Here is a 15,786-nt window from a genome sequence, read left to right as displayed (position 1 = left end):
TTCATGAAGACATGCTGTAGTAATTTGTGTGCAATGTGTTGGACAGCCATCATGTTGATAGAAGAAGTTTGTCCTAGCCTACAGAGCAATGTCTTCTAGCATCCAGGGATGATGATCTGTTAGGAGACAGTGACACTTGTGTGCGTTCAGCTTTCTGTCTATGAAAAAATGGACCTATGAGCTGATGGTTCACTAACCCACACCATTGTCCATGAATGTTAAATTTGGCTTCATCACAAGATGCTTGATACATCTGGAGTATCCTGTTCTAATATCCATGTACAGAAGTCAACATAGTTCTAATAATTGTTTCCATGCAGCTGTTGATGGAGAGAGACATGATAGGGATGCAGTTTATGCCAATGGAGAGTTTGTAGGATCTGGCCTGACTCATGCCATTTCCTCATATTATTGCACGATAGCTACTGTGCATATCAGTTGCATCTGCAACAAGAACATTAATTTCCCTCTCTTCTGTCATCACTTGTTTCCTTCTGTTGCATTGTCTAGGTGTTACACTACCCCTTTCATGTAACTGGTTGAAGACATTGACAAACAATTGCCGAGATAGTTGACATCTATTGCAATATCTTGCTATATACATCATACAAGAATGAACTGCATTCTTGCTACACTCTCCATACACTTTGAGCATGTCAGCTTTTTCTGCATCGGTAAATCCCATCATCCACTCCCGAGCTACTGTTTGGATTGTCACATGCTAACTGACTAGCAAGCTGCAATACACCAAGGAGCACACAAGCACACTGTAAGCAAACATAATAACATCATATCTAGCAACTAAGCAGGTTGAAAGGCACAAACAAGTGTCAGTGTGGAAACTTTTCAAAACACGATATCTCATAAATGACTTGCATTAGAATCCTGCGACATACACCACTGATATTCTATTTTAGTCTACTTTTGCTTTGTTTTGTCAATAGGCATCATACCATTTAAAATAGTGTTTGTTTGCACAAAAATACTCTTTCTAAGTATTGTTATACACTGTTTATTGCCTAACAATATGAGCTGATGACTACCAATCCATTCTGTGAAAACCGAGCATCAATAGCACTTTCCATTTCTGCAATATTTGCAGTGCAAGTTATAAGTGATTCACCCTGTGTATTTTGGTATGGGGATTTTCTGTAATATTTATTTTTTCTGTAATATTTACCAGCAAAATTTATTTTTCTGTTGTGAACTTAAGTACAGAAACCACATTATGAAATGGAATAGCACAGTTTCATAATACCATAGAATGTAAAGACAACGAACTTGGAAAACTGACACAGTCTATTTTCTGTGGTGTACTCACAACATTGATCAGTGGAATAAGAAACAAATAAAGTATCATACCCCAGGACTTTGACAAAAAATTATTTCTGAAGCTCCTGGTGTTATTAACTTAAAAGTTTTTTTGATATTTGTTGTTTCGCATTAAATCACATCAGTTGTGCCTTTATTGCCTTTAAATTTAATCATTTTGATTAAACCAGTGTTCTATCTATCTAGTACTATATTTTTGACACCTGGGAAAACTTAATCTATTGTTTTTTTTAAATACATAATTGTTAGCTGCCAATAATGTGGAGTGGACTGGATCCTCTGGTCGAACAGAACCACTGGAAATGGTTATGTCCAGCTACTTGAAGAGCATTCATGGACTTCATATTCCCAAACAACAATGCACCATGTCACCAGACCACAATTGGTTTGAACAATATTCTGGGCAATTTGAGTCAATGATTTGTCCACCCGCATCACCCAACATAGATTCCACTCAAAATTAAAGGGACGTAATCGGGAGGTCAGTTCATGCACAAAATCCTGCATTGGCAACACTTTTGCAACTACGGATAGCTATAGGATCAGCAAGGCTCAGTATTTATGCAGGGGACTTCCAACAACGTGTTGAGTCCATACCACACAAAGTCACTGCACTACTCTGGGAAAAAGACTTTTGTCACTTCCACATATATTTACGATAGGTAATACTCCGTACTTCAACCAGTCACCAACTCTATATAGCTTTCAAAGAAAGCTTTTTATATGATGTTACAACAGTGTATTATGGATCACTACTGATAATGGAAAGTGATTCAGTCAAAGCTTTTCTTCATAAATATTTTATGCACTTATTAAATACCAAAATAACTTGGCAGTGACTGAGCTGTTTATTAATTTATATAGCACTATTTAAATTGTGTTAAAAATTTTAATATGTATTAGAGCTTTCATTAATTTATGTATTAATATTTAAATTGCATTCAAAATTTTAACAAGTATTAGAGCCTTTCTTACATTTAAATGCACAACATTAACACACTTGATTGCCGAATGTTTCAGAATACTATATGGCGACCATTACCGCTTCTAATATTTGGTACAGTGTCTACCACTGCAGCATTTCTGGCTCTGATATTGCCGGAAACTCTAAATCGAAAACTACCAGATACAATTGAAGATATGGAAGAACAAGAAAAGTAAGTGTCAATTTGTCATTTTCTTCATAATACTGACATGTGAGTAGATTATAGACTTAAAAGATGAAATTGTAATGCAGTGGAATAGGGCTTACTAGAACAGATAGAGCAAGGACTGAGACAGTGATAGTAATAGTGAAAGAGAAGCCAAGACACACAGGAAAGACAAGATCAAGATAGTATTGGAATATTATACAGTCCAGTCATGTTAATGTGACTGCCACCTGTGTTTGATGTCAACATACAACAATCATTCACAAGTGGAAGGTGCAGTACTAGCAATGGAGGGTATATAATGCATGTCAGATGGACGTGGAAAACAGTGTAATCATCATCGTAATGTGGAAACAGAGAAATTTATCTGACATCCAAAATTATATGACCACTGGCTTTCAGGCCAAGGGTGGAAGCATTTCCAAAATGGCTAGGTTTGTAAAATGTCCATGTGCTGCAGTGGTTAAAGAATACCATGCGTGGCAAAACGATGCTACCCAAAACGAGTGCCGAGACAACCGTGGTGCACGACAGGCTGTAGATGACAAGGATGAACAATGGCCGCCGAGATTAGTACTACGGATATGCAACTGTTGGGAACTGGCTGCACAGATGAACCAAGGGACTACCAACAGTGTCTCCTCTATTACTGTCCAGCAAATGTTACTGTGTACAGGTCTCCACAGCGTGCGCCTGGTTTACGCACCCACAATGATGGAATTTGCACAACAATACCGCAACAGTGCATCCACTGAGTGGTGACAGGTGCTCTTTATGAATCATGTCCAAAAGCAAGCATTCTGCAACAACTATTGGGAGGCTCTATGCTGGAGAAGGAAGTGTTAAATTCTGAGAAATGTTTTCATGGCATTCCCTGGGTGATCTTGTCTTGCTGGTAGACACAGTGGACCAAACAGGTATGCATCTATCCGTGGGGACCATGTCCACCCCTACATGCAGTACTTTTCAGCATATGCGCATTGTTTGAAGAGCACCAAGATGAATTTACCATACTCCCTTGGTGACCAAATTCCTTAGATTTAAAATTAATTGAGAATCTGTGGGACAAACTCAATCAGGCTATTCACACCATGGATCCCCCATCCAAGACCTAGTGCAGCTGGCCATTGTTAAGGTGGTTAGTCAAGCTTTTGACAGGTGCTTACATAAATGTGACTGGACAGTGTACATGGTGCAAGTGTTACCTTTACATCAAATCACCAGTGACTGCATCCCTTAACAGGTTCTCAATACACAATCTATATTCCCAGCAAAATGATCTGACGTACTGGCAAGCTTGGTGGCTGAAAATTCATAGTGCTTACTGACCACTACATACTAACAATCACACTACACCACAAATTGAACCGAGGATCACTGAATCAAGTACAATGTTTCAGTTTCAACAGCATATTTTACTATGTGCATATGACATTTCTGCAGAAAATAAGGTTTGCTGGCATAGATTCTATCTTGCATTGATGTCTTAAAAAAAAACAGTTGGGTTCTGATGTTCAAAATGTAAATTATGAACCAACATCATTGCTCACTGCAACATCCAACCTTTACCAATGACACATCAAATTTCTCTGTGTGAACTTGGAATTATACAGAGCTGCGATGTTTCAAAGTTAAATGCATATCAATTAATCATACCTTAGTTTTGGCAGAAGACCATCCCTTTGCTTCTCAACAGAATTCATGAAATATTCTTTAGGTTGCCTTCAACAAGTGTAAGCAATTCTCGCCTGAGTCACAACCTAAAATGAATACTTTTCTTACATACTAGGAATCATTATCATCATCATCATCTTCATCATGTTATATACTTTCCAGCCCTGGGTATGTTTGGAATACAAGCCTCTCCATCTTTTCCTATCCTCCCATACCATGTTTCTCTCTCTGTCCATCTTCTCTCTCTTCACCACATATTCCTTCACTCCAGTGATCCATCTGTCTCTTAGTCTTCCTTTAGATCATTTGTCTCCTACCATCATTTCATTTTCAGAATCCTTACAACTCCCATTCATTTACATGGTTCAGTCACATAATGTGACCACCACCTATGTTTGACATATATGTGCAATAACAATTTGCAGTACACAAGTGAGACATTGGAAAGAGAGGACCATTGTTTGGCTGTAAGGGCATGACAGTACTGCCTTATTATTGTGCAACAGCTGGCATTGGACCTCGCAGCATCCACTGGACATGGTGTATTGAGGCAAACAGTGTAGAAAAGGCTTCAACAGACTGGCATTTATTGTTGGAGACCTGTTGTCTGTGTGCTTCTGATCCATCTTCACAGAATGGAACATCTGGAGTGGAGTCATCAACAAGCCACCTGGACAGTCAAAGAGTGGCCCAATGTTCTTTTCACAGACAAGTCCCAATTCGGTCTGAAGAGTGTTCCTAGATGGAGTCACATCTGAAGGGAATGTGGAACATAATTTTGAGACCCGAACATTGTGGAAAGAAACTGATATTGAGGAGGGTCACTGATGGTGTGGGCAGGGATTATGTTGACCACTCGAACACCTGTTCATGAAATTGTACAGGTCAATCAGAAAGGTTTAATTGTTGTCCAGTATTCTGACACGGTCTTGGGATCTCTTGTATGGTTGTTGCAAGGTGCTGTGCACCCAGACATTGTACTGATGGACGATAGTGCTTGATCTCATAGAGAACGAGTGGTTGATGTTTTCATGGAAATGGAAGATACTGCACGCATGGCATGTCCTGCTCACTCTCCCAATTTGAATCCCATAGAGCTTGTCTGGGATGCACTAGGAAGATGGGTTGCATGACGTCAACATCCACCAACAGCTCTCCAAGACTTCTGAGCAGCTCTGCAGAAAGAATGGGCGTTATTGCCTCAACATGACATTGATGACATTATTCACAGCATCCTCCATCACTGTCAGGCCTGTATTGCTGTCAGAGGTGGTCACAGTTGTCACAGTGTGTGTGTAAATCTGTTACATTGGAAAAAATGAAGAACATTTTTGTCTACTGCTATGCACGTTGCAGTTGTTTACATTCTGTATTCTCCACATTGTTTCTACTTTTACACTGTTCAGAGGCAAAATAAAAGAATCCTTGCAAAGTTTCAGTTTGTTGGTTTAATTTTGGACACCAGAGTAGCTAACCTTCTGTCTGTCTAATATACTACAAGTGGAATTAGCTCTTTTCACATATGACTAGAATTGTAATCATTCCATGCATACATACCGCAATGGAAGAAATGGAAAACAATGTTCTTAAAAGTATTGTTGTCTGATTCGCTATTCGCTTATTGCTCCTCATATATATAAATAATATTCTGTCTAACATACAACAAGCAGAAATAGTTCTTTTTGCAGATGACCTACTGCTGTAATTAATCCAAGCATACACAGAGCAACAGAAGAAATGGTAAACAATGTTCTTAAAAGTATCATTCTTTGATTCTCTGCAAATAGTCTCAGTCTTGATTTCAAAAAGAAACAACATATTCATTTCTGCATATCAAGAGGTACTATACCGAGATAAGTGTACCACACAGTGAGGAAATAATAATTTGGATGAATACTTAAAAAATTTTACATGTTCATATTGATGAGAATTTAAACTGGACAAAGCAACTTAGTTTGGCCACATTTGCACTTTAAATATTTGCAAATCTTAGGGAAAGACAAAGTAGTAAGTTGACATATTTTACACATTTTCATTCAGTAATGTCATTCGAAATAACATTCTGAGGTAACTAATCTTTAAGAAAGAGAGCCTTCATTGGTCAAAAAAATGCTGCAAGAATAATACGTGGTGTTCATCCAAGATCATCTAGAAGACATCTGTTTAAGCGGTTAGACTCATAGTATATTTATTTCCTCGTGAAGGTTGTTGTAAATAACTGAGTGTAGTTCAAAAGAAACAGTGATGTACATAAGTAAAATACCAGAAGAAAAAATTACATTCATTACTTCACACTACCGCTGTCTTTAACACAAAAATTGGTGCACAATGCTGCAACAAAAATTTTTGATAACTTATCCAGTGATATAAAATGTCTGGCAAGATAACAAAGTAAAATTTGAAGACAGAATGAAAATGTTTCTCCTTGACAACCCCTTCTATCCTGTAGAACAAGTTCTATTATTGTAATGTGTAAAAGGTGCTTGGTAGGAATTACTAACTCACATCTGTGTATTATTTTTTTTAAAAAAAACATGTAATCATATTTACAAATTAATTTGTGATGTGAATGTAAAATGACTCACTCCACATCCTTACAGTTTCTTGAGCAAACGATCCATGGAGCGTTAAACTAACTAACAACAAGAAGTCATTTAGACTCTTCTGAAAACATTTATCATGAAATATATGGTACCAGTAACTCAAACCTTTTTTTCTAGGCCTCTTTCTGGTGCAAGCATTGGTGACCACATAGATGAAGTTCCAAAGGAGAGCATCTGAGACGTAGTGTATGGCATACATGCTGTACATCAATGAAACCCTTACTTTAATGGTTTGTGTTGTTAAGAGTGAAGAACAGAAGACGGAAGATATCATACCAGTGTCGGTGAAATTAGAGACTGTATGTGTTTATGTTGCATTTCCTTAAAAATGGCCTTACCTTTTAGGTCAAAACTATGCACACAGAATCTGATCTTGGTTCAGATATCATGTATAATTTATAAGCCCTATTAACAATCTCAATGAGCCACTTAAGAAGCCATAGGAAAGCAAAGAGGCATATAGCTTCAAGTAGATTCTTGCACTTTGTGAGAACAATTTCCAACAGCTAACTGTATTGCCTCGTGTGGTTTCAGAACAATCCTTATTCCATATTGCCCTTGAGAATGCATATTTGCAACAGCTTAATGATTTCAAAGTACAAACTGATAAATTGCAGTAGTTTTGTCACATAATATCATTTTATTTTTATTTACACATTGCTCAAAATTTCTTGTTTAATAGAAAGTATTCAGCTGGAACACAGAGCTATCAAGTTCTGAAATATTAGTAGCTTTATACATTACTTTTTATGTTTCCTCATTTGTTAACTGCTTGTCAGTATTTTATTTCTTCTGACTAAGAAGTGTATATATATATATATATATATATATATATATATATATATAAAAAAACAAAGATGATGTGACTTACCAAATGAAAGTGCTGGCAGGTCGACAGACACACAAACAAACACACAAAATTCAAGCACTTTCATTTGGTAAGTCACATCATCTTTGTTTTTAGATATATATTTCCTACGTGGAATGTTTCCCTCTATTATGTGTGTGTGTGTGTGTGTTTACCAGTGTATGTTTGTATTTATACTCTTACCAGTATTATTTCTACTATAACCAGTGAATGTATTTTGCCTTGATCTTATTTTATAACTGTTGAAGAAGTGATATGTTTTGGTTTTCTACAGTGTGCCATCTATTTGAATATAATGGTATCCATGAGACAAATTGACCTTCTAATCATGACCATTTTCTATCATTGTGTTTCACTGGAATTTAGCTATATGAAGGTTTCTTCATAGATTGCAGAAATTTCCCTTCTTAGTTTTGATTATTCTCTCATTTATATCTCACATATTTTCTTCTTTCCTTTATACACTGGTTTCAGTCTCAGCTCACTGGGCAGTGTAGGAACCCTAGCATGTAAGAAACAGACATGGAAGTTTCTGTTCCCCCTGTGTCTCATAGGGATCCACACTGAAAATCTGCAGTCCCCCACCACTCACACATTGAGTAGGCTGATGGGTGTAGTGTGATATCATTGGATGTCCCCCTCCAAGACAAACAAATTGGAATTATAACTTTTATTGATGCAATTTGTAGGTTTTGAGATATTTCAATGTTTTCAGTTAAAATGGATGCACTGTAAACACAGAGAGAGAGAGAGAGGGGGGGGAGGGGGGAGAGAGAGAGAGAGAGAGAGAGAGAGAGAGAGAGAGAGAGAGAGATTAATGTTTTAAAGAAATAAGTACCTGAAAAGTCCTACCTAATTCGAAAAATGAGTGTCAGAAAGGTAATAACATAGGTGTGAATGAGTGAGTAAGCATGGTTGTACGAGGGAAACAGATAATGGACATAAATAACTGTGAAGATGTTTTTCTCTTGTGATGTCATGCCAACAATTTCTTTCATAATTTAGTCAGTTTAAACAGATAAATGCTGCAGAAATCCTAACAAAACTGGCCAATGTGCATGGAAATAAACTGCACCAAGGTAGGATAAGAGGCTGAAATTTATCTAGTCGTGCATAACAGCTTACATGTTATTTAATGTACTTCAATAAAATATGAAATTTTGCAATTTCATAATCATAGTTTAACTGAATGAAACACAAATTTGTGGAATAAAGCTAAGAGTAAATAAAATTAAACCAATCCTACTGTTACAGTCAAACCATTTTGGTTTGCAAACTCTTTTTCCACCTACCACAAATGCTCTCCTTTCTCTCTTTCAGTACCCATACATTTTTCACCTAATTTTTGTCAACTCCTATTTTTTGTTCATAAATTATGGATTATGTCATTACCATAAACTTACCTGTTATAAAAATCGACAGCTTTCCTTCTCCTTTTTTAGGTACCACAATTATTTTTGTCCATATATCAACAATGTAGTTTAAAAATATTATTTCCTCCCAAAATAAATTCAGTACTAAATGAAGAACAATATCAACCACAACACTCTGAAAAGACTCAAGAACTTTTAGATGTATTAGAAGAAGTTGTAACTGTATGTTGGTTCACAATGTCTAATGCAATTGACATATTTTTGATATTCATTTTACTCCTGTTAAATATTTAAATTATAGAAATATATTTATGCACTTTATATGTTGCATTGTTTCATAGTGAAACATAACCATTGAGGTCACATGTATAACTTGTCATCAAGAAATAAACCTTTTTTGTCAGTTTCCTCAGTTTGTGCAAAGTATTTCCTTTAAAAATTCCTGAGTATGTATATTGATAACACCAAGTATATATTTACTGAGTTACTCAATTTAATGTAACTCTAGTGTAGTATATGTGTTATGCAATGATGTAAACAAATAATGCTATGTACCTGTATCACTCAGCCTTGACTGAATATTAAAAAATGTGCAAGGGATTATCCCTTTGTATTGATGAGTAATATTTTACCTGTGTGGGTGATGACAAGTGGTTGCTTGTAAACAAAAATATTGTACCAATGTACAGATGACAAATGCATCCCTCTCATCATATAAGCTACAGCAGCATACATTTTGATACAATAAATGAATAACTGTCTTGCCAAGTGCAAGTGTGTCAATTTCATTTTAGTTTATGTGTCAACCAAGGCTGAGGATATTTCTGCAAAAGTGGTGTAAGTGGCCACAATGGAACAAACAAGAAAGAGTCCATGGAATTGGGTTCGAGGAGCTGTAGGATCAGGTGAAATGTGGGTTTAAACAGAAGTACTAGACTGAAGATGGAGACAGATTTATGTGATAGGTTTTGAGTTCAACTTAATGATGTGAAGTGCTATTGAAGGTCATGTGCTGAAATTCTGGTACAGTATAATAGTTGTGTGACTTGTAATTAAAAGTGTCAAAAAGCCAGAAGAGATCCCAAACACATAGTCATTGCACTGCATGACAAAGTTGGTAAGGGCCTTCTTCAGTAGCTATTTAATCCTCAGCAATGATTTTTGACTCACGAGAAAGGGATTTGGAAGACAGAAAATGAAGCTAGATTGTAGATAAGGATATGAGATCCCTGGTCAGGAAGTCCTGGCAGGTTAATCGTTTGATTATTTTGTAAGCAAACCCATAGTCACAAACATCTACCCCACCATGAAAATGTATATAAACATTTTCTTACTGAGATCATAACAACAGGATAGATGTCACATATCCATAATTTGTCAATCAAAGACAGTGTTAAATGAAGTAAATGCCACAATATTGCATATATTTACATATGTTGTGCCATTATCTACATTTTAGGCAATAAACAACAATGTAGGAAAACACAGATTGCTACTTAGCATAAGGATTGCACATCAAGTTGCAGACAGGCACCGTTAGAAGACACACATAAGCTTCCACCTGCAGCCTTCACCAGAAAAAAAGAAACACACACCATTCATTCACACAAGCAAACACGCCTCATGCACGCTTGATCGCCTACTCCAGCAGTTCGGGGAAGAATGTTATTGCTGCCAGAGTTGGCTGTCATATGTGTGTGTGTGTGTGTGTGTGTGTGTGTGTGTGTGTGTGTGTGTGTGTGTGTGTGTGTGAGGTGTGCTTACTGGTGTGAATGAATGAAGTGTGCTTCCCTTATTCTGACAAAGATTGTGATCAAAACCTTATGTGTAAGTGTCTTTTTAATTGTGCCTGTCTGCAACTTAATGGGTGATCTTTATGGTAAGTAGCAGTCTGTCTTTTCCTGCATTTTTGGTATTTCTAGCTGTGGTTTCCATTGTTTTAAGATGTAATACATTTTAATGGAGTAGTTGTCATTTATCAAAAGCAGCCTAATGGCAGTACTGGTCTACTGGCTAACAAACCAACTATACAGGGTGAAAAGTGTTTAAACCGACTAATTCTGGGAGGTTGTAGGGGACATCAAAACAAATATTTTTCCCTATGACGATTATTTAAACCAGTGGAGGCCGTGTTACGCTCTTCAGTTGTTAGAGGGCGTATTACGCTCTTTAGTTGTAGGCAACTGCTGTCCGCCAGTGACGTAGTGCATTATCTCTGTTTACTAACACACCTGGAGTGAGTACACTGATATGGTTGGTGCGTACTATGTAGCACACCACAACAGTTGAGCTGCACAGTGGGTTTATCAACAACAATATCCTAATCGCCGTATCCCGCACCATATGACCTTTGCTGCTGTGTACCAACGTCTGTGTGAGACCAGGTCATTTAGCATTTAACTGGACAGGGATGCCGCACACGGTAAGAATGCTCCAATTTGAGGAAGCTGTCTTGCAGCATGTGGAGCGGGATCCTTTAATCAGCACTCGTGCAATTGCACGTAACACGGGGACGAATCAGACGAATGTGAGAACAGTCCTTCGAGAGCAATTGTTACGTCCATTTCACTTACAGTGTGTCCGCAACCTGTAACCAGTTGATTATCTACTCAGAGCACAGTTTTCACAGTGGTACCTGTAACAGTGTGAAATGCATCCTACATTTCCATCCTCTGTGTTGTTTACTGTTGAAGCAACGTTTTGGCGTGATGGAGTCTTCAACGTGCACGCTTCACATGTTTGGAGTGAGGATAACCCACATGCCACAGTTACTAGCGCTCATCAAGTGCAGTTCTTCATTAATGTGTGGGTCGTTTAAGGAACCATTTGCACTCGAGCACACACAATATTTAATTTAGTTAACTTAGATTATATGTATCGATTTTTTAAGACAAGAGAATGCAAAATAAAGGAATTAACACCGCTCTCTTGTCACAGCCAGTAGGCATCAGTACACTCTTATGTCATTTGTTGTCCTAGAAGGGCGTAATATTTTGTGCGGCTCCACAATTAGCCATATTGATATTTATTTGCAGAAAAGAGGCACAGAATTAATAAGTCGCTCTCATTTGTGAATTATCTGCAATTATTTGCCTATAACTTTACGTAAGTGTCATTCATGTAGTAGTGTATATGTTGTAATGAATATATGTTTTATTTAATCGTATGCTTTTCTTTGTTTTAGTAGTTTTAGTCACTCCATTTTCATGATTGAAGCTGAGGTCAGAAATCAGACTTTGTCTTAAAAAATATATAATGAGCCCTGGCTACGTTCTGTACATCTTCGGATGTGCGAAGCTCGATAAATTCACGGCATAAATTTTAATCTCTCAATTACTTACTCAACCAAACAAACAATAATAATAATTATTATTATATATTATTATTATATTTTATCTATATTTTTTTATTTGTTAAAGTCGGTGTTGTTGGGGACTATTTAATTGGGCCGTATCTGCTACCTAGGCCATTAAATGGTGGGCATTGTTACAATTTTCTCACCAGAGCATTGCCAGAACTGCTGGACGACGTCCTGCTCCCTACAAGACAATGCATGTGGTTCCAACATGATGGCGCTCCAGCACATTTCAGTTGTCGATTCCTGGACCAACGGTTACCAGAAACATGGATTGGCAGAGGTGGTCCTTTGCCATGGCCTACTCGATCCCCAGATATGTCCCCTCTGGACTTTTTTGTGTGGGGAGAGACGTGCAACCTTGTTTATGCAACTCCTGTTGCATCAGAAGAGGATCTGGTTGGCCGGATAGTAGCAGCAGCAGGAACAATTCAGGATACTCCTGGGGTTTTTGCCCGTGTCAGACAGAACATGATCTGACGGTGTAACCTTTGTTTACAAGTCAATGGAGGCATTTTTGAAAATCTACTGTAATTGAAATTGGGTTGTGTTAATGTGTTGTCTCTTGGTCATAAAAAAATGGAAGTGCTTGTTGGTTTAATTAATTTGCCACCAGAGAAATCTTCTTCTACCGGTTTAAATACTCCTCATATGAAAAAATTACATTGGGGGAAATATTTGTTTTGATGTCCCCTACAACCTCCCAGAGTTTGTCGATTTAAATACTTTTCACCCTGTATAGATGACAAAAAGGTTTTTCCATAGTCATAAATGATATGTGTTTATCTTGATATTCTCATTAGGAAATCCTTCTGATGTAATCCTCCACTAGGCCCCTCCTCATCTGCACATTTCTCATTCCCTTTGAACTCGGTCTTTTCTCTCCTGGAATCTTTCATACCAATTCTCCCCCTGTCTCAACACTCTGTTCCTCTTTCCCTTGCATTTATTCTCTTTCCTCCTCTCCTTCCTTACCTCTTTGTCCTCTGTTTCTCTCCATCACTTACATCACTCCTGCCCTCTCCTGCCCCAAAACTGGTCTTGTATTTTTGTCACTGCTACTCAAACGGCCTGTCTGCCCACCCCCAACCTCCTAATACCTCCTTACTCTTCCTTTCCCCCCATATTCTGACCCCTCTACCCAGACACCCATCTCCCCAACATTCTTTGTTACCAGAGCTCTGTATGTACATTTGTGTGTGTGTGTGTGTGTGTGTGTGTGTGTGTGTGTGTGTGTGTGTGTGTGTGTCATGCATCAGCTAGCTGGGGCAATGGTCTGGAAAAATAATAGCCCAGACGAGAAAGACAGAAGGGTCTAGGAATTCTTTCCCAGAAAGAACACAACAGTCAAAGGCTCAAGAAGCAGTGGTTGGTTTTGTAGCTTCCCTGTCCTTGACCTCAACCTGGCAACATTCAGGGTATCACTTTGAGGTTCACTGGAGGAACCTAACTTGTGTGTTACTCGCAAATGTAGTTTTGAGGATTGTATACATAGGGTATTTCACGAAGAATGGAAAGTGAATACACTGAAGGACATCATTTTTGCTTATCCTTCACATGCTGAAATTTTCTTAATACTGTTATATATAGTTGCTGCTCATTCATTCAAGCAGCTTTACAGATGTTATCACAAGGTTAATTGGACCCCATTTCTGTTCTTATCATATGAGAACAAATTAAAGTAGTCACTGCAAATGAAAGCTATGATCTCCAGAACAGTAGCTGATAGCATTTACCACTAGATCACAATGATAGTCTTACACTGATTACTGGTCCTGTAGTAGATAGGATTCTTCAATAGATGTCAGTTCAGACATACAACTGTTAAGTGTGTTGAATAGATTGATGGCAGTTGAGTGTTAGCTAGGAGAGCACTAAGGTTTCTGGGCAGTAGATTTGATGATGATTATGTAAGATGCAAATGTTTGCTTTATTAGTTCAAGCAGATTGTAGTTGTGCCCATGATAGATATCATGACACCTACAATTAATGATTGTCAGTTAGCTTAGTTTACACTCTCTACACAGGCAGCCTCAGTTGCAGTGACAAAAATGCAAGACCAGGTTTGGGGCAGGAGAGGGCAGGAGTGATGTAAGTGATGGAGACTGAGTGCGAAGAGGTAAGGAAGGAGAGGGGGAAAGAGACTAAATGCAAGGGAAAGAGGAACAGAGTGTTGAGACGGGGGAGAATTGGTATGAAAAATTCCAGGAGAGAAAAGACTGTTGAATTTAAGCCAGTAGCATTTAGCATATTATTGTTATTAATTATTTATTATTAATTTAAAATGCTGTCATAATCTGCTCATTACGAGGTTTAATCTTGTGCTGAAAGTTTAATACATTAAGACAAGGATTACAGGAAGAAACTGTGCATTTGTCTTGAGGTGCCAGTAGCATAATTGACAGAGTGCAGATGCATGGATACCATTCAACCAGTATTTGAGAATGAGACCATATAAAATAAATTCATTGGAATAATACTAAGAAAACATGGTCCATCCCTACAAGATGCAGCTATCAAAACATTCATTCATCAATTGTTGAGTATGGTACTGGTCACCAATCTGGGGCTGATATCATGCAGGATTAATAGAGAAGATCCGAAGATGAGTGCTGTGTTCTACCACAAATTCTGTTACAGAAATACACATCAAATTCTAGTGCCAGATGCTGCAAGACAGGTGTTTTTCATTACAATGAGGTTTACTGTGCCATACTAGCAAAAAAAAAAAAAAAAATCAAATCCAAGGGCATAAATTCAAAGAACAGTATGACAACTTCTTACTCCCCCATAAATATCTGGCAAAAATCAGAGAAATTAAAGTTTTTAGAAACATGTGAACAGAAGAAGAAAAGAAGGTAATGTTAATAATGGTACCAGAAGTATCCCAGCCACACATTGTAAGGTGGCTTGAGCATTACAGTGTGACTGAGGAACTAAACTAACCATCCAAAAGAGACTTTTGTGTTTCAGATACAGAAGTGACACAGAAATAAAATGATAATAGTCACTCTAAAAGTTATATTTGTGTGTTGAAGTCATGGAAACTAACAATTATGTCCACCCCATGAAATGATGGTTGGAGCATCCATTCCCTGAGAAGCTATAAGAATATGGAGATGTCACAAAAGATGAACCAACCTGACCACCAACAACATCTTCACTAAGGATGTCTTTGTAAGATGGACTCAGTTCACTCTATAGCTGCCAAGCACTGTGATGTGCTTCAGTAAAGGCATCATATGGTAAATAAGGATTGGCACCATATGGAAAATAAGGAATGTTCTATTCAGCACCATGTCATTACTAATTGTTACTCTTATCTTGTCTGTGAGTAAAATTCAAAATTGTTGATTCACGATGAGTGCCTATAGATCATTTTCAGGCTCCCACATCTACTGATTCAGTTACTGTGCATCGACACCACATC

General features: G+C 37.7%; 1 protein-coding gene across 2 annotated transcripts in view; it reads left to right on the top strand.

The window, feature by feature from the left end:
* LOC124785238 (organic cation transporter protein-like) overlaps positions 1 to 7,383 on the top strand; it is a 164,722-nt gene extending 157,339 nt beyond the window's left edge. For both annotated transcript variants that reach the window (XM_047254165.1, XM_047254164.1), the window contains 2 exons: positions 2,353 to 2,489; positions 6,878 to 7,383. In XM_047254165.1, the coding sequence (XP_047110121.1) occupies positions 2,353 to 2,489; positions 6,878 to 6,938 (198 nt within the window). In that variant the 3' untranslated portion in view covers positions 6,939 to 7,383. The remainder of the gene's footprint in view (positions 1 to 2,352; positions 2,490 to 6,877) is intronic.
* The last annotated feature ends 8,403 nt before the right edge of the window (positions 7,384 to 15,786 follow it).

The sequence above is a fragment of the Schistocerca piceifrons genome, chromosome 1 (genome assembly GCF_021461385.2).
Source record: "Schistocerca piceifrons isolate TAMUIC-IGC-003096 chromosome 1, iqSchPice1.1, whole genome shotgun sequence".
Taxonomy (NCBI): Eukaryota; Metazoa; Arthropoda; class Insecta; order Orthoptera; family Acrididae; genus Schistocerca; species Schistocerca piceifrons.
This window is presented reverse-complemented; position numbering and strand designations above follow the sequence as displayed.